The sequence below is a fragment of the Delphinapterus leucas genome, chromosome 16 (genome assembly GCF_059928025.1).
Source record: "Delphinapterus leucas isolate spDelLeu-1000000601 "Yukka" chromosome 16, BTC_Dleu_Yukka2, whole genome shotgun sequence".
In the NCBI taxonomy this organism is placed as follows: Eukaryota; Metazoa; Chordata; class Mammalia; order Artiodactyla; family Monodontidae; genus Delphinapterus; species Delphinapterus leucas.
The window spans coordinates 76050759-76074809 of record NC_143144.1 but is presented as its reverse complement, the minus strand read 5'-3'; the positions used below and the strand labels follow the sequence as shown (position 1 = coordinate 76074809).

The 24051-nt window shown below is 41.0% G+C and overlaps 1 protein-coding gene and 1 non-coding gene across 9 annotated transcripts in view; one reads left to right on the top strand and one right to left on the bottom strand.

Moving 5' to 3' along the window:
• Window positions 1-405: 405 nt before the first annotated feature.
• LOC115801537 (small nucleolar RNA SNORA66) lies at window positions 406-538 on the top strand. The gene has a single exon (XR_004021837.1). It is a non-coding gene; the product is annotated as a small nucleolar RNA SNORA66 (small nucleolar RNA).
• Window positions 539-7249: 6711 nt separating this feature from the next.
• The window catches only part of SEC23IP (SEC23 interacting protein), a 52908-nt gene continuing 36106 nt past the window's right edge, over window positions 7250-24051 (bottom strand). For 2 of the 8 annotated variants that reach the window (XM_089898245.1, XM_022568598.2), the window contains 4 exons: window positions 23648-23833; window positions 22843-23005; window positions 21917-22018; window positions 13206-14714 (listed from right to left, as the gene is read on the bottom strand). In XM_089898245.1, the coding sequence (XP_089754371.1) occupies window positions 21937-22018; window positions 22843-23005; window positions 23648-23833 (431 nt within the window). In that variant the 3' untranslated portion in view covers window positions 13206-14714; window positions 21917-21936. The other 6 variants (XR_016388183.1, XM_089898244.1, XM_089898243.1 and 3 more) reach the window with 6 other exon arrangements.

The following is a 24051-nucleotide window of genomic DNA, read 5'->3' as shown; positions in this document are numbered from 1 at the left end:
AATTTCTGCCTAGTGAAAAAAATAAATGATGCCCTGGGCCTAAAGTAAAAACCTCTCCAAGTTGCTGTGAGGACCAGATTTCCAATCTTCTTCAATGTAGTTAAAATTACAATTTGATTTGTATAAATATATATTTACCTAAGGAGAAGGAACACAATGAGAATAAAATACATTGCAGTAAAATACCTAGTGTGTGTATATGTAAAAAATTATAGGAAATATGTATGAATTCATATGGATATATTTAAAATACATTAACCAAGAACTTACCAGTAGTCAGAAGGCAGTTGAATCGGGAATACAGGAGTTAATTAATACAATTGTTAATAAAGAATTTTATGATAGAGAAAATGGTACATTTTATGCATTTTTTTAAGGCAGAAATAGTAACCAAATTTAAATTGGGTGCAAACTCGATCACTAGCTCTGCATGATGTTGCAGAGGTGAGGGGAACCAGGTTTGCTAAAGTAATTGTGGTGATAGAAATGTATTAGCCTTGGATGCTACCGAGGTGGCCCATTCTATCCCAGTACATTGTAACTGTCAATTACTGCATTTTTTAATAGGCTAACTAAGGAAGAGAACAGGTGGAACCGTCCCAAAATGTCACTTGCCCAGAAGAAAGACCGGGTAGCTCAGAAGAAGGCAAGCTTCCTTAGAGCTCAGGAACGGGCTGCCGAGAGTTAATAAACCAAACCACAATTTCTATGAAGATTTTTCAGATAAAGACAGTAATAAACTTATTGAACAGGTAAAAAAAAAAATTTAAATTGGGTCAGGGTAGTGAGAGTGGCAGTCTTTAAGGAAAAAAAGAAAAAAAAAAAAAATCCTTTAACCCATCCAGGTGTTTTATTTGATCCAATCAGGGTCTGATTTCTCTGGTTCTTCAGAAACTTTTCTACCTTTAATGTTTACTTCTTCCTTTGAAGGGCGAAGTCCACCAACTCTTGTACATACTTAAGGAGATTAATTTTTAAGCTCTCTCCTCTGATATAAAATGTACACCACCTCCTCTCCTTTCATGTTAGTTCCCACTGGGGCGAGTCAGGCACAAAAATTTGAAGAAGCCTCAGCTATTATTAAGGAAGGAATACATGGCTACCAATCAGGCTGAAGACATGGGTCAAGGAGATTTAAAAAGAAACTCATTCATTAATTCCATTAATTCCTGTATGTTAAACACTTTACATCCATGAGCTCATCTAATTCTCATAACAACCCTAAAAAGTGTAAGTAACTATTTTAATCCTTATTGTACATTTTAGAGCTGTAAAGCTTCAAGAAGTGAGATTACGTGATGAGTAAGTGGTGGAACAAAGGCAATTTCTTTCCACAGCCTGTGCTCTTAGCCATTACCCTATACCCCATCCAGCCCCTCAGTGGGAGACCTGCCAGGGCACACTAGGCACTGAGTGTTTTTCCCCTAGGATTATAGACAAAAGTGCAGCGAGAGGAGAACTCCAGCTCTGGGTGCACAGAGACCTTACTAAGGGCAAAAGCTGGTCCTTGGAAAATGTTCCCCCAAAGAGAGATGTGTCTGGTAAGAAATTAAAGGCAAAGCTATGTAAGCAATTGTGGAAATTCATAGCCATGGTGCTGCCCATTGAGGTGAAGACATTCCTGTCAAGTAGTGACTTAAGCAGTGATTTTAAGCCACCCAGCATTTTACCACAACGTGCCTTAGTGTGTGGTTTTCTTTGTATTTATCCAGCCAAGGGTTTATAGTGCTTATTGAAACCATTCATCACTTTTGGAAAATTCTCATTATCTCTTAAAATATTGCTTCTGCCCTATTCTCTGTCCTCCTTGCCTTCAAGGACTCCAATTACACATATTTATATCTTCCATCATATTCCATATATCTCTTACACTCTTTCCTGTGTTTTCTATCCTTTGCCTCTGTGAGCATAAGTCTATCTCTTTCTGACCTACCTTCCAATCCACTATTCCTCTCTTCAACTATGTCTTATCTGGTGTGAAACCCACTGCTGAATTCTTATCTTCGACTGCTATATTTTTCAGTTCTAGAATTTCCATTCAGCTTCTTGTATATCTCCAGTTCTGCAAAATAAGTCTCCAAATTGTCATCTAATTTCTTGACAATATTAATCACCGTTATTTTAAGTCTGTGTCTAATAACTCCAATGTCTGGATCTACTATACATCTGTCTTTACCATTTTTTTTGTCTGTTTGGTTTTGGTTTTCAGTCATATAGATTGGTCATTAGGTATGAAAAATTATACAGAAAATTTGAAGCTCTGGGTGATGTTATCTTCCTCTCCCCAAAAATGTATTTTTCTTCTTGCAGGTAGTTTGGAGAGGGATAGATCACCTTACAACCAAGGATTAAGCTGATTTAAACCTGGGCTTTAGTCTTTGTGAGGGCTGCTCTTACTTCTGGTTCATCCCTATCTGATGGAATAGACTGTTAGAAGTCCCAGCTGAAATCCTGGAGGTATTTATAAGAATCCCTCATCCTTGGTGTGCCTTAAACTTTAATCGTTGTCTCCTCAGTCATAAGAATGCCTGAAGAGCTCAGCTTAGTAGCATCTCAGTTGGCACTTTCTGCATTGGCAATTACCTCGAGGGGAGAAGTGGCACAAAATGTCAGCCTTCCCTTCTCTCTGGGATCTTGATCTCTCAAGTCCTTGCTTCTTTGGTATGTCTCTGCTACCTTCAAACATTTTTCCCATCTATTATATTTTCTAGTTGTTTTTGGTGGAAGGGCTGGTGTACAATAAGCTAGTCCACCATTACTGAAAGTAGAAATCTCCCTCATGGCATTGCAACTGAAAAATGTGATGAGTTGGGTACTAAAAAACTGGGTGGGGAAAAAAGCCAAAAAGTATCAAGAATATTCTGGAAGGTAAGATTTCTTGTCAAGAGGCAACATTGGATGGGCTACTCTCCTCCCCCTCTTCCCCTGTCATACACATAATTTGGATTTAAAAGATTTTGGAAGGTAAATAGAGAGTCTGAACAGGTTTGTGAGGAAACAATACCTAAAGCCAATTATTACATTTCCTGAAATTAAAGTTTTATGTCCAAAGGCAAATTTCATTTTTAAATAAGTGAAATGCCACAGGTACTACAAAAGGAATTTAAAATATTGCTAATGCTAACACTGGCTACATAAGTCAGACCAAGTTCTAAAGTAAGACATATGACCTGAATGAAAACAAATGAATGCAATACAAATCATATACACAGCATAAACAAGACAACTCAAAACTTCCTGAACTAGGGAGCCTTTCCGGAAGATTCAGAAAGGTTCAGAAACTGGATCATTAGGTTTACATGGCATCCACTGATCAAATCAGTTTGTGGTTTAGACACAAAATACCACCTTTTGGTTAAAAAAAAAAAAAAAGCCAATGTGTTCTAACAGAGGAATGCTTTCTAGAATTCACATTTCCTATAACTGTTTCATTTTTTTTTTAATTCAGCTTTTTAGCAGGATTTATTTTTGGCTGAAAAATAGAAAAACCACTTTACTAGATAGCTCAGTGACTGAGAGTTAAATCTACTTGAAGTGTAGGTTTGGGGGGATACAAACACTACCATTTAGGGAACAGAATCTTGAGGGTGATTTTGAGCCTGCAAAGAGGTTGTACAAAGACTCAAAAAAAATCAAGTGAAGGAAAAAATAAATAAATCAAGTGAAGAAAGTCTGATTTTCTTAGCAACTTCCTATTTCATTTGGCCTCAGAGAAATCTTATATCTGTTCAGTGACTGAATTTAAAACCTAATTCAAATATTCACAAAGCTTTCTCTGAAAGGAGGTTCATCAAAAGGTTGATCTATCTGATGTATCTTTCTATCCACACACACACACACTTATATATACATACATATTTGGAAAATTGGAAACAATCAAAAAATAGGTGCCTAAGTAAAAACTGATTTGATTTTATAGAAGATTGTTTTCATAACATAGAAAAAACTCAAGATAATAGTAAATGAAAAAAGCAAGTTCCAAATATTATAATGTGATCCCATTTTTATTAAGGAAAAGTGCAAAATGGTGAGGGTGGAATACATGTGATTGTTATCTTCTCATTTATGCTTCTTTGCATTTTCCAAATTTTCAAATCCAACACAATGCCAAGAGCTATTTCATATTTATACTTTCTTTTTTTTTTTTTGCGGTACCCGGGCCTCTCACTGCTGTGGCCTCTCCCGTTGCGGAGCACAGGCTCCGGACGCGCAGGCTCAGCGGCCATGGCTCACGGGCCTAGCTGCTCTGCGGCATGTGGGATCTTCCCGGACCAGGGCACAAACCCGTGTCCCCTGCATCAGCAGGCGGACTCTCAACCACTGCACCACCAGGGAAGCCCCCATATTTATACTTTTTAAGGCCTGTCAGAGTTACCTATGTTGATAAATAATGTACTTCCACACAGAAACAAAATGGTGCCACAGAAAGAGGACTGGACTTGGAGAAGAGTTGAGTTCAAGTCCCAGCTTCACCGCTCACTCCTCTGAGTCACTTTGGACAAGTCATAGCACCTCTGGGACTCTCGGTTCTCTCATCTATAAAGATGGAGGGACTTCCCTGGTGACGCAGTGGTTAAGAATCTGCCTGCCAATGCAAGGGGCACGGGTTTGAGCCCTAGTCTGGGAAGATCCCACATGCCACGCAGCAACTAAGCCTGCGAGCCACAACTACTGAACCCATGTGCCACTACTACTGAAGTCCGTACACCTAGAGCCCGTGCTCCTCAACAAGAGAGGCTGCTGCGATGAGAGGCCCACACACCACAATGAGGAGTGGCCCCCACTCACCGCAACTAGAGGGAGCCTGCATGCAGCAACGAAGGTCCAACACAGCCAAACATAAATAAATAAATAAATTTATTTAAAAAAAAAAAAAGATGGAGATGCTTATCCCTGTCCCGCCTTCCTCCCTTAATTAGTGCAAAGGTCAAACACAAAAAGTTCATGAAAAAAAAAAGAAAAAAGAAAAATAAAACAGTTCATGAAAGCCTTCTGCCAAGAGGAAAGTGAGGTTCAATAAAAGGAATAATCAGGGCTTCCCTGGTGGCGCAGCGGTTGAGAGTCCGACTGCCGATGCAGGGGACACAGGTTCATGCCCCGGTCCGGGAAGATCCCACATGCCGCAGAGCGGCTGGGCCCGTGAGCCATGGCCGCTGAGCCTGCGCATCCGGAGCCTGTGCTCCGCAACGGGAGAGGCCACAACAGTGAGAGGCCCGAGTACTGCAAAAAAAAAAAAAAAAAAAAAAGGAATAATCAGTAACTACCAAAGATCCTCTTAAAGTTCTTGTGGATCTGACTCAAGCTTATAAAGTTAAAGTCTCTGTATTTTGTTTCAGAAAAAAATATCCATCATTGCCACACACCTGTTCCCTCAGGTGGGACAAACGTGGGGACCCTGACAAAGCACCAAAGCAGGAGTGTTGGACAGGTAGGTAGTATCAGCCCATAGAGAGAAAAAACAAGATGTTTTCACAAACCACTGGAGTGAAGAAACAGCTGTCCCAGGTCCCTGGTGGTACCTCGTCAACAGTTACATGAAGCAGAAGAAGACAAGGTAAGGATGTAGTGGGAGAGACATCCACGTATGAGAACAGGGTAATTTTTTAAGATGATAACACACTCCCCTGCCTTCCAAATCCACTGAAAAAAAAAAGAATCTTGGGACTTCCCTGGTGGTCCAGTGGTTAAAACTCCGTGCTTCCACTGCAGGGGCACGGGTTTGATCCCTGGTAAGGGAAGTTCTGCATGCCGTGCAGTGCGGCCAAAAAAAAATGAAAGAATCTCGATCAACAGGCTGAAAGAGTTTGTCCAAACATTGGAGGAAAAGTAAAAGCTTGAATTTTCATCTTATTTTTAAAATTTTGCTTTCTGTACTCTGACCACAATTCCACCAGTTACTTATTATGTAATCCTGGACAAGTCACTCCATGTTTCTGACCTCTGTTTCCTTATCTATAAAATGGGCCTGTGCCATTCCTATGCCACAAATGTCAGAGTGACCTATGAAGCTGTTATTCCACTTGGGATTCAAGGTGGACACAAATGGACTTGGGCACAGGAGACCAGGACTCCAACGCTGGCTTTGTCATTATCTGCAACGGTGACCAAGGCCCCTCCTCTTTAAGCCTCAGATTGCTGGGAAGGGTTAGAAGGATTCCTGAGCTCCCAACCTAGCCACAGTTCAAGCTACGCACATCCACTGTTCTCCCAGACTGGGCTGTTTATATCAAGTGGCCACCCTCCCCCTGCAGTGGCATCGGTGCTAGGACACCGCCTTTGTCTGACAAGTTGAACTTGTACGGATAGTGCTGCCAGCCTGCCACTGACAGCGATTGGCTGTTTTTATAGTTACAGAAATACGTAGATTTACATCGACCTGTCCACGGGCCCTTACTGTCCGATAAGACTCCTTGTGGCCAAGACTAGAAATCTGTGAAATTCCAAGTCTTCCTCCCTTTTCTCCTCCAACTTCTTCCCAAACTGACCATCTAATTTTAACAACACTGAACATGTGTTTCCAGATTTTCACTCTTTAACTCTCCCATGATGAACAATCCAGTGTATATAAATCTTTGTCTATTTTTTTAAGACTATTTCTCAAAGTAAAATTACTGGGTTAAAAGGTGCAGACCATTTTAAGGCTCTTGATACACATTACAACAAATTGTCTTCTGGAAAAGAACAAGCAATTGATATTCCTGCTAGCAATGTATGAAGCCGTGGGCCCATCCTTTTGTTTTGTTTTGTTTTGTTCATTGGCCAGTATGAGCAGTTAAAAATAAAAAGTCCCCCCTTTCATATTTTAATTTGTATTTTTGAGATAAGTCACAAGGATGAACATTTTATTTCAAGTGTACTGGCTTGTTTTGTTGTTTCAGTGAATTATCTGTTTGTGTCCTTTTCATATTTTTTAAGTTCATCAAAGAAAATCTGTGAAGCAATTCCTTCCATAGCTAAACAGGGTGGGAGACTTAACTCTAGACACAAAAATAGAAATGTGAAATTGATTAATGTGAAATGAAAACTTTAGCTAAATATCCTGTTAACACACATATTGGTTACAGAAATTAAAGCATACACACTTCCATTTTTGTAAAATATTTTTTACCTTAAAGCAATTTTAAGAAAAATTGATCTTTTTCTCTACTTTGCCACCTTATGAAAAACTGTGACTTTTCTTTAGATGTGACACTTTCAGTCGAAATGAAATATAAAATTCAAAAGCAAAGTAAAATAAGATAAAAACTAACCACTTTAAAGTTGGCTGGGATCTGAACTATACAAAACTAAACAACATCCATAAAATGAAAACTTCTTTAAATATTCATTTCCCTTTGGGGCCTGGCAAATGGGAATTTAGTTCCAGCTTACTGCACACGATCACTCCTGCAATTCAAGAAAGCTCTTTCCGGAATTTTAAGATATGCCAAGAGTAGATGTGATGTTCCTCTTTCTTTTAAAAAAAAACAAAACAGTTTTCACATTTTTTCATTTAAATTTTATTTATTTACTTATTTATTTATTTATCCATTGCAGTGGCTTCTCTTGTTGCCGAGGACGGGCTCTAGGCGCACAGGCTTCACTAGTTGTAGTGCATGGGCTCAGTAGTTGTGGCACACGGGCTCAGTAGCTGTGGCTCACGGGCTCTAGAGTGCAGGCTCAGTAGTTGAGGCGCACGGGCTTCGTTGCTCCATGGCATGTGGGATCTTTCCAGACCAGGGCTCAAACCCGTTGTCTGCTGCACTGGCAGGCGGATTCTTAACCACTGTGCCACCAGGGAAGTCCCTTGATGTTCCTCTTTCAGTTCCAAAGAAAGTGGTGACAGACATGACTCTACAATCCAGCCAGCAGACTAGATTTAATTCTCTGCAGATCAGTAGCACATGTTGGACTGGAGACACCGAGGATTCAGAAACCTTCATCTTTACGTATTTCTTCTGGAGGAGACTGAGGCTCAAACTCATCAATTCAAAACTCATCAGATTTGACAACAGTCGAGGTAAACTATAATTTTCAGTTGGCAAAATATTGTCATTTTATAGAGAATAAAACTCCACAGGCCCCAGGCAATAAGAAGTCATGAAAGAGGGAGAGAATCATATACAGTCATCTGAAGACCACGGCCCTACTAGAGATTCAGGGGTTGACAAAACTGATTTGGGAAAGAGGAAACAACGTGGAGACGGCGAGGGCTTGGTTCTGAAATTTGTTGGAAAATGAAAAATGGCATCAGAAAATGAACTTTGAAAGAAGTTAAATGAAAAGTATTTGAGCTAAAAGATATGAGGTGTAGTCTCAAAAAAAAAAAGTAACTTCCTATTACAACTGTATGTTTCCAATATAAGACTGAAGAGTTTGCCTACCCAAATGCTGAATAACAAAATCTCTTCCTTTCACGCACATGACGCAAACATGACCTAAAGAAGTTCTAATGAGAACTTCTAATGACAGAAAAGCTACTTCAAAACTGGCAAATTAAGAATTTCTGGAAGCCTGTCTAGTAAAAGCTATCATGGGTATTATTTGAAGAAACTAAGTATTTTGACACAAGATGAGGGGGTGGGGTGGATTTTATATGTATCTTTCCACTGGGAAAGCTTTGTTCTTTTTTATTCAGAGGAACAAAAAACATTAAATACAGATCCTTAAGGTGAAAGTGAACTTCCAGCCTAAAAAGGACACCTTGCCAGGTAACTGCACATTTAGAAATGGGCATCTCCCTCCGTCACCAGCCGCTTGCTGAAATCTACTCATGCAGGTGCCTTCCTCTTACCTAATGGATGTCCGCGAGGGTCCAGGTGTAACTATGAGAAACTCTCTCACGTTCTCACTGTGTTTGGGGAGGGGTGCAGGTTGAGGACAGCGTGGCAGAGGCTGTAGGTGTCAGGGAAGAGGATGGAAATGGGGTTCTTATTCGCGTTTCTGTGCCCTCGGGGTTTGCCTCCCTTTGAGGGCAGAGAATGGAATCCCGTTAGTCATTTTCCCCTGTTGAACAGTGCTTTTTGAGTTAAGACACCTGAGACCAAACCAGGGTAAAACAAATGTCAATTAAACATCACTGAGCGGCACTGGTACAGGGGAAGCAGGCCCCCTCAGGGTTTCTGGAGGGTGGAGGCTTTGCGGAAAAGGCGGGAGCCCGAGGTTCTGGTCTGCTGCAGCATCTGGAAAGGATGATAATGGAAGAGCAAATTTGGGAGGATGAATGACCAGCTTGGTTCATACAGAGGGAGCAGCAGGCAAGGCCAGAGAGAGGCTGGGGAAGCAGAGCAGGGAGGACAGGAAATTCTGAACCAGGGAAAGCCACCCAGAGGTAGAAGGGAGCTGGAGACGGCTTCTGAGGACAAGCTGGGAGGGCAGAGGATTCAGGATGGACTGCAGAGTTAGGACGGTGTCTCGGCTGCCTAGGCTTAAGGAAAGCCGGGGTGATGGCAGTGAGAATGGAGAACCAACCCCAGAGAAACAATAAAACCTGGGGGTGGTCACTGAGACCCTCAGGAGGGCACACAAGCTAGGACACTTCTACAAACACTCTTTTGTAAGGACAAAAGACCATTTTTGCGTTTATCCCTTCCTTTTCAGCTCAAAGGGTAGCAAACATCTAGGTCCTGTTTAGACCAATATTGGGGAATCTTCATTAACACGAGGTTTTACGCCCCACATTTAAAAAAAAAAAAAAAAAGCACTTCAGGCAAAAACAACAGAGTAAATTATAATCTACATCTCCTAAAACTTATCTTTTTCTTTCAAAGGTTATCCTTTGAAAATGCTTTTGCTTGTGAAAAAACAAGCTGGGGGGTGGGGAGCAGTGTTGTGACTGCCTAGGTGTTTCCAGAGAGACGCAGACAGTCAATTTGCAAGCATCTTTCTATAGTAGAGGTTTCCCTTTATTTTTGAGGCTTAAGCGTACTTTATTCTCCCCTGCCATTAACTGAGTGGCCCTGGCAAGATGGCTAGCTTCTATGAGCTTCAGCTCTCTCATCTGTAAAATGGGGAGAATAAACCTACCTCCATGGGGGTTCTGTAAAGATTACATGAAAGAGCTTGCACAGTGCCCGAAACACAACTGACACCCCAAAAACACGAGTTCCCCTCCCCAGCTCTATTCCAGGGAGTAACATTCAGAGAACCACCACAGCCTTGTTCACCTGAAGTTTCTTCAGGAGTCAGAAGTGCTGTTCAAAACACCTTTTCACCTCCTGGGAAAGAGAAGCAAACGAGTCTCAGAGATACAGCTGAGCACAGGCTTTGAGGGGCACAGGAAAGGAACGCCTCTTAGCTGGTAGTAAGCACTTCCCAATATTCCAAACCATGCTCCTTTCAACAAGAGTGAATGCTATTAAGTGACTTAACAGAAAGAAAAGGCACCACAAGAAATGTTGTCTTTAAAACAACTTTAATGAAAACCATTCTCAACACATTCAAACAGCCCTTTTTGTGTTTCATGAACAACTTAATCTCGTCCAGTTGCCCCAACAGGTGATGCTGTTTCCCACCTCAGGTCTTTCCACCTCTTGAATGCACTTTCTTTCCCACCTTGTCCCTGGTTGCCCCTGCTTACCTGTCTTTTAAGTTACAGAGAGGCCAACCCTGGCACCCCTACTGAGGCTAGGGGAGGGGTACGGACAGGGGGATTCACTACCCATTCTCCACACTTTTGAGTATTTGAAAATTTCCACAATAAAACCTTTCAAAGTCACTCTTTAATATAAGAAATGAAAGAAAAACATGGTGGGTCATCCCAGGTACACCAATTCCACCTGTCCATGAACCTGAACTGCAGCTCACCCCCTACCAAATACGCAGCACTGCCTACTTTCTCACGGATGCGTCCTTGATGATCCCTGGTCTAGTTTACAGGTCGCTACAAGTTTCCTATATTGGACACATATTGTGATAGTTTACTGTCATATTAAGTGTGAATACTGCCCAAACGTGTTTCACTTGCTTTGAGACTGAGAAAAGGAAGCAGTAAATGGAGAGGCTCCACTATCTCACGAGCACCCACTAGTGTCAACAACAACATAAAGTCGTTCTCAGAGTTCTGTGGGGCTGATAGGTTTGGGGAAACCTGCAATAGCGTTGATGTTTAAAGCAGGAAAAGAAATACCAGGGTGAAAAGAAGGCAGAATCTAGGAAGACAAACATGTTTTCTGGGTCCTTATCCCAAAAGGAACTTAGAGAATCAAGGCATGTAGAAGTTACTCAAAGTTGCTCTCCAAGAGTCCCACTGATCTGTGTGAAGACAGCCACATGAGCATTACCATCCCCCGCGCCCGCCCCGACTGGCTCCACAGCTCCTGTCCTCCCTTCCAGTCACCTGCAGACACCCGGGCCTCTGTGAAGGATGCTCAGCCCTCTCTGGCAGCTCTCAGGGACAAGAGACCCGGCCAACTGCAACCCAGGGAGGACTGGAAGTGGCAGTGACCTAGCAACAAAGACGTGGGTCTTCCCTGAACCTGAGTGGTCGTGATAAAAAGAGTAGCAGTAGAGTGACGGTTAGCTAATGTTCTGAGTGCTTACTATGTACCCAGCATCGCTATATGATCTTCACTCATATTTTCATTTAAGCCTCACAATAACTCTATGAGGTTGAGGAATTTCACGAAAGAGGAAACTGACCAAAAATCGGAAACACTTTGCCGAGAGGTCAGAGGAAAACAATCTTGCACGGGACCCACAGCTAAGAGGTAGAGAGCTTGGACACAAAGGCAGGTGGGCACCAGAGCTCTTCAACATGCTGTCAAGTTTTTGGTAAGCTCACTTTAGGGGTGAAATAACAGGAAAAGACTGACAACCTGTTGCAAGTCTCATACAAATATCAAGGAGACAAGTCAAGTGACAGTCCATCCAGCGCTTTGCAGGGAGACAGACAACAGCAGGAACGCCGTGTCAGCGCCTCAGCTGTAAAGAAATGAATTCTATCAACTCACCTTAGAGGACCCGCCCTGGGGAACTAACTCATACTGACTGGTATTATTGCTACAATGAGAACCAGTAACTTGGAGGAAAACCAGAACATTCAGTGCCTGCAGCTCAATTCACCCTGTTCCCAGATGGCAAAATCTACATGGGAAACAAGTCACCAGCAGAACGTTGCTCGGTAAACACTAAGGCTCAGCACTAAGGTATATGACACCTCAAGTCATACACACCTGAAACAACGGCAATATACCAAGATCAACCACTCTGGAATTTCCGGGACAGTCCTGATCTCCAGCACTCTATTTATAATATTGTGAGTTGCTATTCTGCATATATGATCCTCCCTGCCAGAGTAGTGGTATCTATGCTCTAATGTCCTCATTTTCAAGGGTCTACGTAGAGCACACCTTTCCCATAACATACTTACGTCAAAAATCAATATAATCTGTTAAGTCCTTCTACTACAACCACACTCTGGTTTTGAGAAAAATCCTTTTCTGGTGGATTCATGAACCACACAGGCCCATCAGACTCGGAAAGGAGTTTCCTCTCGTTATGGCCACATTAACAAACCAGGCCTAGGCTGACCTCATTGGTTTTACGACGACTCTTTGGCCTTCAGTTTCAGACACTGATGCTTTTTAACTTTAGTCCCAAACTCTGCACAGAAAACAATTTCAGAATAACCAGCGACTTGACTTTCCTCATCTGAGGAAGATGAGGGCATTAATCCAGGTTAGGGCTGGGTAGGAGGGTCCCAGGAGGCGACGAGCTACTGGGAAAAAGGAGGTCAAGCTTTACTCAGTGGCTATGCTCTCATCTATAGTTTATATACTGAAATTTGAAAAGGGTTCAGCTACTTTTTAAACGTTTGCAAACCACTGACCTGAATGGCCATTCTAAGGTCTATAAGTATTTAATTCTATTTCTGATTTTTAAAATTGTTTTATTCAACAAATATTTGGAAAGTGCCTTACTCTGTGGTAGGCATGGTGTTTACAACAGTGAACAGTACGCTAATAAATACAGACTCTGCCCTCAGACCTATTACTGTTTTGGCTTTGGTTTTGGTTGTTTTTTTTAAGAAATTGAAGAGTGATATAAACTCTGTCCACAGCAGAGTTACCTTCTAAAATTCTATTTTATATTTCCCCAGGTGTTAAAATCACAAGATTCCTAAAACTGAGCTGGTACACGTTTCTACTATGGACACTGGTTCAAGTGTTTCTTCCCCTCTGCCCAATATTCAGAAGATACAGGCTGAATAATACAGACAAAACCAGTTGTAAGTTGAAAAATCAAACTGGATTTTATTAAAATATACATAAATAACCCTTATTTTTCTTTATTTCATCAGTTTGGGAACATTAAGAGGAAACTGAGAGGTAATAGCACTGGTGTAGAGAAATGAAGGCCAAAAGGGAGTCAGTGAAACTGTATTCCAGCCCAGATCTGCCACCCAGCAGCCTGAGAAAGGCATTTAGTGTCCTCGGCTGCACAATGAGGTGGTTGGAATATGTGCTGTCTGGGGTCACCTGCAGCTCAAAAACTCTACTGTCCTAATTCTGTCCTAATTATTAGGAGCAAATGCTGTAGCTATGTATTAACTACAGAGCAGGTGTTCACAATGAAAAGTAAATGACCACTGAACTCACAGGAGTACTTTGAAGGAAGACAAGAAGAATACAGACGTTCTCTGCTTTAAAAAAATGCATTGATGTTACTGTTTTATTCACACTAACTAGAATATATACACAAAAAATGTGTATCATGTGTGGCTTTCAAAAAATTCTATGTTCCATGAGAACTATGTAAACAGTGTAAAATGTTCCTACTGCATAACAAAAGAAAACCAGCATTTCCACGTATTAGGAAAATATCTAGATAATTGGAAGTTACAGTAAAACGAAGTAAAATATCACAGAACAGTCTTTTCATGAAATAGTTATAGTCTAAAGCCAATACAGTTCATACTTTCAAATACTTTGGTAGAAGTGAAATGAATACAAAGCAAAAAAACCAAAATCCAAAAAAATTCTACTGTGGTTCTCATATTGATTGGAACTTTAGCAATGAGGCGACTGCACAGCTACCTTAGATGACAAATGGAAAAACTTCTCATTTGCTCCCCACTGCTGGTGGCAATGATGCTGGGAGAGCACTTCACAAGTCTTCTGTGAAGTGCGGAGCATCTCACTTCCTTCCACAGCTCTGCTCTCAGCAACAGCCTGGAAGGCTTCTTAAAGACAGCAGTTCAGCTTGGAATAGAAGTGATCTTGGTTACTTCCGCTAACAGATATAAATGACCCCGCATAAAAGCAGCTCAGAACTATAATTCACATTTAAAGTAGAACATAAATTTTTAAAAAACTGTATTATTATAGTTTCTCAAGAAGTCCATAGAGCGTACTACATTAATTTTTTTAAAAAATGCAAGTTCAATAGCCCACTGACAATAGTTTTTTAAGAAACAGAAACAACCGTCTGCATGCTACAAGTATTTCTTCATTGATATCACATATTACTTTGACAACTGTACAACTAAACTGATCTGAGGAGTTTTTAACTGCATCATTTTAATAATTTCTTTTTCTCATCTATACAGCCCAAATGTGGTACTGATTGATTTCACTGTCTTTTTGTTCTGTATGTTTTCTTTCAAATGCAGCCCTACATCTGAGAATTACAGCAGAGTAACTGTCGGTGAATCACATTTCTGTCATCCATCACAGGAGCAGACTGGGGATGTCCTCTGAGGATTTTCTCAGCAATGTAATTTATACTGCAACTTTCTGTAAAGACAAGAATGTCTTTAAAAGAAGAAAATGAATCCTCGGTCAGCTTTACAAACTTATAGTAATAACACAATAATGCACCGTCGTTCCTTTCTGAAGTAAAAGAACAAACACACTGTCAAGTGCCAAACAAACACTGCAAACTGCCTCTGAAGAAGAGCCTGCGAGCACAAGTCCTCAGACAGGCCTTCTGGAGGGATGAAAGGGCATCAGGGAGTGTTTGGTGAGATAAACTAGCCTGATAACCTTCATAACAAAATGAGTACAGAAAATAAAACACAAAATAGAAAGTGAGTTATCTGTTGGGTTAATCTGAGGTTTTTTAAAGAACAATCCTAAAAAGGGCTAAAGGGCAGAAAAAAATTATTCAGCAAAATTGTCTATGCTTGAATGAACCAAGTATAGAAGGACTGTTAATATTTTAAATTAATTATTTTACAGTACCAGCGTAACATTGGGAACTAACTTCTTGCCTAAATTTTACAACCACGTATAAGAAGGAAAACAATTACGGTGAACAAATCATGTGTGAAATAAAAGGTTCTTAATTTTTCATATCAGATGTATCACAGTCCCAGGACTACTACTGTTTGGACTTTGTTTTGCTTTGTTTTGTGCAGAGAGAATGTCAGGGGAACTTAAATCATTTCAAAATTCATTTGGAATAATAGCCAAGAACATAGTATACCAAGAACTTGCACTGCCAGATATTAAAAACTTTCACTGATTCTAAGACAGCATCAATTGTAAGATGCAATACTGTTTTATGTACCATGCAAAGAAACGATGTCCAGGGTATGGAATCTAAAAGGAGACAGAGACCCTCACAAAAAGTGGGGATACCAAATGGCAACAGCCTCAATGAGGGGTTAAAAAAATAATAATAACAACGCTTCCTCCAGAAGAGAAGGCAAAGAAGCCCGCATACCACTTCCTTGACAACAGGAAGAGGGGGAAATAATTCCTTGATATTTGCACTGGTACCTCCACCCCAACCTGCCTACAAATTCTGTGCTCTGAGTTCACACTACCAGCAAAGGCCAAGAAAACCTCAAGCAGAGATATTAGCTTCAACAGACTCAGACTGGTAGTGCCCCCAAGTGACTAGCAGAAGAAAACTCAAACCCTCTCAGGGAGAACTCAACTTCCATTAAGGCAACAGCTGATTTTTAAGATGCACTCCATATTTAAAGATGCTAAAATGTGGAAAATACATAATATGAAATCAGATAAATCAGTTATTTCTCTGGTAGGCAGATAAATAACTCAATAGAAGAGATGTCAGAAAGCCAAGAAAACAAATATTGGGCGTATGATTAAAAAAAGGTCAAACAATAATAGCACATGATAAAAACATCAAGCCAACGACAAAAGCGTACACTGTTCAATATATGGCACAGACCAAAAAGATTAACTATTTAAGAAAAAAGTTCAATCCCTCTCTATACCATATCCTTCCTAACCTACAAAGTTAGATGAAAAAACAAAACCATATAAGAACTAAAAGAGAATAAATGTAATTATCTAAATAATAATTAATCTTAAAAGACTGGCCTACATATTTTTAAAACATGCTCCCCACCCCACCCCTCAAAAACCCAAAGCATAAAAATAAAAGGCAAATGTCAAACTGGAAAAAAAATTTGCAATGACCAAAGGTTAATACCCTTAACTGTCATAATTATAAATCAACCGGAAACAGAAATACCCCACCCCACACCGCCAGAAAAATGTACAAAGGTCAAAAACTGGCAACTGACAAAAGAAGAAATGGCCAATTAAATACATTAAACATGCTCAATTTCACTAGTAATAGAAATGCAAAATAAAACAATGATATAATAATTTCTAGCTATCAAATTAGCAAAACTTTTAAAAAAACCATTAATACCCAGTGTGGGCAAAAGGGTGCAGCACTTATATGGATGGCCGCTATGAAACTTCAGCAACCTTCCTGAAATGCAACTTTACAACAAATACAGATCAAAAGCCTTTTAAAAATGTGACTATCCTTAGATCTAACAACGCTACGTCTAGGAATTTATGCCAAGCAAACAGTCAGAGATGTGCAGAAAGTATGTACAACTACATGTCAGAATTATTTATAACAGTGAAAAGTTGGAAAATCACCTAAATGTGCAACAGTGGTAGATAAATTAAGGATTTTAATAAATAGAACTATAAAATGAAATATAATGCAACTATTAAATACCCATGTATCTCTGAAGCGCTGTTCATACTAGTAAAAGATTAGATAACCTATATGCCCATCGGTAAGGGACAGTTAAACACATTACGGTGTAACAGTCAATGGAATACTACACAATCCCTGAAAAGAATAAGGCGGCTCTTTTGTTCTGATATATATTCTTTCTGCCTGAGATGATCTTCCTCCCCCGGATATCCACCTGGCTCACTTGCTCAAATGACATTCTATCAGTGAGAATGTCCCTTGCCATTTTATACAACAGCAACTTGTTCCCATCCCAAATGCACTCCCTCTCGCCCTTTTCCTGCTGCTCTACTTTTAACCATCCGGCACACTGCCATTGTTTATTTACAGTCTGTCCTCCCCCAGAGGAAAGAAGATCCTTGAGAGCAGAGACTGTTTGGTCCACTGCTGTGAACCCCGGGGGCCTAGACACTAGTACCTGACACTTAGTAAGTAAGGTGCTCAGCGAATGATGCATAGATGATGGGTGGATGGATGGATGAGTGGATGGATACGGGAAAATCTCAATGATACAAACGTAAGAAGCGTGTCTTATTTTGCTAGTATTTGTCTTTTAAAAAGGAAAAAATCGTGTATGTGTTAGCAGATGTCTGGAAGGATACACAAAACTTGGAACGCTGGTTGCCTCCGGGCAGTGACACTGGGGAAGAAGTGTAAAAGGGAGGGCCCTCTCTTCTGTCACTTCTAAAAGGTGAACCAGGGACCTGGTGTTCCAGTGGGTAAGACTCCACGCTCCCAATGCAGGGGGCACAGGTTCGATCCCTGGTGGGGGAACTAGATCCTGCCTGCATGCCGCAACTAAGAGTCCGCATGCTGCAACTAAGACTCAGCGCAGCCTAAATAAATATATATATTTTTTAAAAAAAGGAAGAGTCTCTTCCTAAAAAATAAATAAATAAAAGCTGAACCAACTGTATGTATAACCCACTCAGAAAAACAAATAAAAATGGTAAATATACACACACCCATGTTGTAGGCTGAGGTGGAAAAACTATACAATATACTCGCAAGTGGAAAAAAACAGGCTACAAAATAGCAAATAATATGAAATACACCGATGAGGTGGATGGACCTAGAGACTGTCATACAGAGTGAAGTAAGTCAGAAAGAGAAAAACAAATACTGTATGCTAACACATATATATGGAATCTAAAAAAAGAAAAATGGTTCTGAAGAACCTAGGGGCAGGACAGGAATAGAGAATGGACTTGAAGACACAGGGAGGGGGGAGGGTAAGCTGGGACGAAGTGAGAGAGTGCCATGGACATATATACACTGCCAAACGTAAAATAGATAGCTAGTGGGAAGCAGCCGCATAGCACAGGGAGATCAGCTCAGGGCTTTGTGACCACCTAGAGGGGTGGCATAGGGAGGGTGGGAGGGAGATGCAAGAGGGAGAAGATATGGGGATATACGTACATGTATAGCTGATTCACGTTGTTATAAAGCAGAAACTAACACAACATTGTAAAGCAATTATACTCCAATAAAGATGTTAAAAAAATATATGAAATACACCACGACTTAGAAAAAGCTTAGAAGGATTAACTTCTAACACTTTTGGTTAGCAAGATTATAGGTGATTTCTGCTGCTTCTTTTCTACATTTTTCTTTAGTTTCTGTATGAGGCACTATCGTTTTATAATTTTTTAATGGTTTTTGAAGCACACAGAGCACTTGTTTAGCAGAGGGTCGCAGCACCCAGATCCCAGGGCACAGTGACTCCCTCCCAGCGCTGCCTCAGTGATCCTCACTTTGCGTCTCCCATCCCAACCTCTGGGTCACCCACTGGGAAACTCCTCACTCCTGTGATTCTCCGACCTCATCCTGCACTGACCTCTCGCTTTTTTCAGTCTCTATCACCTCCCTTAGCTTCCTTGTCTTTCTCCTCCTGTCTTGGTCACCCGGCAAAACCCTAATCCTAGTAAACCCAATTATCTCTTGCTGTGCGCCTCAACCCAGTAGCAGCACGTGGCCAGAGAAAAGTCAGGCGATCGTGCTAACTGTGCTCACTTCAAATTTACGACCAAAATATCGAACGGGCACTCAAGCCTGCAGTACAATCCCACCACCCTTTGCTGGTAAAGTCCCTTTCCCCACACTCCGAGGTGAGTGTTCTTCTGCTCCCCTCTCTCCTCACGTCTCCCACAGCCCTTGACCGTGACCTTACTCTCACACACTTAGGACAGGAGGCCAGAGAACCCCGCTCTACCCACCACCACCGTTACCCACTGCCCATACCGTGCCCTCACTCAGCCTTCCTCCAGTGCCATGGAAGAGGCAGCCCTGCTCTTTTTCTAAGACAAGACCCTTCGATCTGCCCTGGCCCTATCCCCCATTGACTTTTCAAGTATTTCCTCCAATAATATCCCCTTTAGTTCTTGCATTCTCAACTTCTCCCTCAATACTGGATCACTGTCGTTAGCAAACGAACGCACCTTAATATCATAAAATGTCCCTGTCTTGTTTCTGTTAACCTTCACAGCGAAACTCGTTCCTCTGATCCCTTACCTCCCCTCAGCCCACTGAGCCGCTGCTGTATTAAAACAGCTTTGCTCAAGGTCACCAATGATGTCCTATGTCCTCTTCAAGCCAGAGGCCCATTCTTGGTCCTCCTCTTACTTGACCTCTCAGTGGCATTTCACATGGCTGACTGCTCCTTCCTTGAAACAATCTCTCAGCTTCCCTGAGACCACGAGCCCCTGGATTTTCTTTCACTTCACAGACTTCTCTCTTCTCCACTGACACACTCCTAAGTGACCTCATCCAGTTTCTGGTTTCAGGTGGCAAGTATGTGCTGATGATTCTAAGGTTATTATTATCTTCAGACTAACATCATCCACTACCAACTCTCCATCCCCACAACCCTCAAAACCTGCTCCCCAACAAGCCTTCCCAGGAAAAGGTACCAGCAACCACTCAGTTGCTCACATCAAAATCCTAAGGGTCATCCTTAACTCTTCTTTCCCGCACTCCCCACACTGAACTCATCTGTAAGTCCTGGACATCGCTACCCCCGCACTAGACCTGAGTTCAATCATCTTTCACCATCCCTATCACTACAACCCCAGTCGGAGTCACCACCAGCCTCTTACCTGTTGTCCCTCCATCCCTGCCCAGCCGTCCACCCTCCACCCAGCACCCAAAGCAATCTTTCTAAAGTATAAACCAAATTATGTCACTCCTCTTCTTAAAAACGCCCAGTGTTTCCATTACTCTTAGAATAAAACGTAAACGTCCTACCAGATCCCTCGTAGTCAGGCCCACCTACCTCTCTCCTCTTCTCCCCTCTGGCTACACGGGTCTGCTCTCTGTCCCTCAAACACAACACATCGGCTCCCATCTCATGGCCCTGGCAACTGCTCTTCTTTCTGCCTGGATTTTTCTCCCCGTACCTCCAGGTGTCCACCTCCTTCTCATCATTCAAATTTCAACTCACATACCATCAGCTTGGCAAGGCCTTTCCTGGAAGCACCCCCAGTCACTCTCAACCTCTTCCTATTTTGTCTTTTCCACAGAACCTATCAATAGCTGACATTTACTTTTGAATTATAGAGTACAGGCTTACTGTAATCTCCTCCCAGCAGAAGGCAATTTCCTTAAAGGTGAGAATGCAACCTCATTTACCACTTACCCCCAGGAAGAAAACTGGCGTCTGGCACATAGTCAGTGCTGAACAAATATCTGTCAACCAACTGAATGACTATTTCATAATTGAAAATCTGGACTGAGGTAACTCTTGACATTACATTTAGTTTATTTTAATATTATAATATCAGAAATGCTGAAAACTGATAAAACTGTATCAAAAGTCTGATTACAAAATGGCCTTTTATACCTCTTACCTACTCTGTTAAGGTTTTCTAATACACATTAGGAAATGACCTAAATATCCTTGAACAGGAAGCTGGCTGAATATGATGGGGCAGAGCCATACAATGGATTCCTATGTAGCCATTAAAGAGAATGAAAAAGATCTACACAAGTTACTATGCAAGCTGTACGGCTGACCGACAACATCAAGTTGCAGAACAAAACAATATAGTCAATGAGATCCCTTTGTTTTGACATGAACACATATTTGATTGGACACGCAACAGGAAAATTTCTCTAAGAAAATCCTACTAAAAGTGGTTACCTCTCCAAAATAAGAAGGTGAAGACTGAACTTATCATTTATGATTAAAAAACCAAAAAGTGCCGGGAACTACTTTCGATTTCAGCAATCTAGAGCTCACCACTTTGCACTTCACTCTATCAGAGGCTATAAAAGTTCTTTTTAAAAAACACATCACCTACTTTTTAAAATGATGTATAATCTAGTGAGGAAAAACTGGCGTCGGCTGTCTCAGGAGAACGGTCAGGTTACAGAGTGTGGCCAACTTGCAGCCTGGTTTATGCATTATAGGTTTAACCCCCTTCTCTATTCCTTCCCTTGATAATGACTGGGAATGCTTAAAATAAAACCTTTACGATCTTTCAAGCAGTTTGGGGTTGAGGGGGGACATAGGACATGTGACACAGGCTTAGGCAACAGGCGTGAGTAAATTTTCAGAGATGCTTCTGTTTTCCTAATTAAGATAGATAGATATAACCCATACTACCCTTTCTCACCTTCTTCATGCCCCGAACACAGATGTGATATCTAGAACTATGGGAGCTATCTAATAACTACGAGGCAACAAGAGCCAACAGGCAGGTGAAAAGATGCAAACGATCTAGTGACATCATTCAACAGACGAACCCTTCCTGTTATGTAAGAAAAATAAACCTCTATTTTTTTAAGGTATTGTGAGTTCGGTTCCTTAATGTCTCTACTCTGAATTTAAAAAAAAAGAAAGAAAGAAAGAAAGAAAAACACTCAGAGGAAACAGAAAAAAGAAAAAATTATAGTCAACATCAACTCCATAAAAGAGGCTTCAGAATGAAACATTCAGAATTTATACACACAATAAAGATAAACTCACACAGTGAAGCTGAAGTCCAATCAATGCTGGGGCTGCTCTGGACTAATGCTCATTGTTCGATAAATTTCTTTAAGTAATAACAGGGCAGTATCTTCAGATTCCCTATTACAAAGAAAAGCACATTTACTTAAGAGATAATTAGAAATTAACCTCTAGGACTTCCCTGGTGGCACAGTTGTTAAGAATCCGCCTGCCAATTCAGGGGTACAAGGGTTCGAGCCCTGGTCTGGGAAGATCCCACATGCTGTGGAGCAACTCAGCCCGTGCACCACAACTACTGAGCCTGCGCTCTAGAGCCCGCGAGCCACAACTACTGGGCCCGCGTGCCACAATTACTGAAGCCCACGTGCCCAGAGCCTGTGCTCCGCAACGAGAAGCCACCACAATGAGAAGCCCACGCACCCCAACGAAGAAAGCCCACACGCAGCAATGAAGATGCAGCCAAAAATAAATAAATCAATTAATTTTTTTTAAAAAAGAAAGAAATTAACCTCTATGCATAAAGATGGAGAATGCAGCTTTGGTTCTATTCAATTCTACCTAAGGAGGGCAAATGAAAATAAAGTAGTGTAATCCCAGAGCTGTCCTTAAAAACTGGATGAATACCAATCAGCTCCAAAATAGCTGTGCTGCAGTTCTCCTTGGTGATGGAGGATACACAAAAGGATGGCTTTCAAAGTCCCTACCATTCCCATTCTGTGAAAGGCATCCCTGCAAAAACGGTGTGCAAGTACCAAAGGCCTTTGGTCAAAGGCAGATGACATGCTGCCATCTTGTGGATAACTAAACTAAAGGGGGAAAATACTGATTTTGAATATATGGGCATTCCAATTGCAAATGGTAAATCAGCAAGAACCTCACTAAAACTGCTGTATGTGCTGCAACGTAAAGGCCACATGAATGTTATCAAAGATGAAAATACTTACCAATAGCATAAGTGACTCTGAAGAGCGAAAAGATATTCATTAAAACTCTCTATTGGCTTTTCTTGAAGAACATAGTCAATTCGGCGGCCTCCGTTTAACATTCCAACCTTTCCTAAGTAGTCCTCATCCTTGGAAAAATCTGGACTTTCAACAGTCTTTTCTGCTAGAATTTAAACCATTTCAATATCAAAGTCAATCACTTAATCATTATCCTTTGACTTTAGCTGACCTTCTGGGCTCAAGAGAATATTGCTTGACACACGTAGCAACCTGGGGAACTACCAGGCTCACTTCCCATTCCTCCAAAGAGCCAGGGGAAGAGGGGCTGGTTCCCCGAGACAGAGGAGAAAGAGCCAACGAGCCGACAGAAGTTTTGAAGAAAAGGGGTGAGAGAGCGTTGTAGAAAGAAAGGAAATAGAATTAGAATCTGAAAGAATCAAAAACATCACGGCACAACGACCTGACATTAGGTGTACAGTCTACAACGACACAGTACCAGGAGAACATTTCTCACAGGGGGTCATTCAGGTGCCTGAATACTAACTTAGTTCTCCACTCTAACATTCCACTCTGGCCTTATGAATCTCAACAAAATTTTAAGCCTGCAGAGTAAAAGGTTCAGCAACTATGAGCCCAAAGCCTAGTAAAAAAAAAAGGATGACATGCATTTTGAAGTACAGTTTATCCTGATCTTCCTTTATAGGAAGAGCCTCTACACTTCAACAAAAAAGACTACAATGGAAAACCATCATCAAATAATTTATGTAATATTTGTACTGGAAAATGCCTCAAATGTCAAATTTACCTTCAACTACTTGCTTTTCTTCTTCTTCTTTGATTTGATTGGCTACCTTCTCCAATTCTTCTTGCAGCTGAGTTGAAGAGGTATGAGCACGGGCAAACTCATTTAATGTCTGCCAAGCACTTTTCAGAGAGCTAATGAAACCCTGCTTCAAATCAGATCCCATACGAGAGAGACTTTCTTTCAACTCTAAAGAGATTAAGATGACATATCAAGTTATTAGTTACTGGGTTAAATTCTGCACCACAAAAATTAAAACAAAAGTTATACTGTTCTCAGACAGGATAAGACCTCTTACTCTTCTCTTTTTTTTTTTTAATTATTATTTTATTTTTTATTTTTTTACAGTTTTATTGGAGTATAATTGCTTTAAAATGGTGTGTTAGTTTCTGCTTTATAACAAAGTG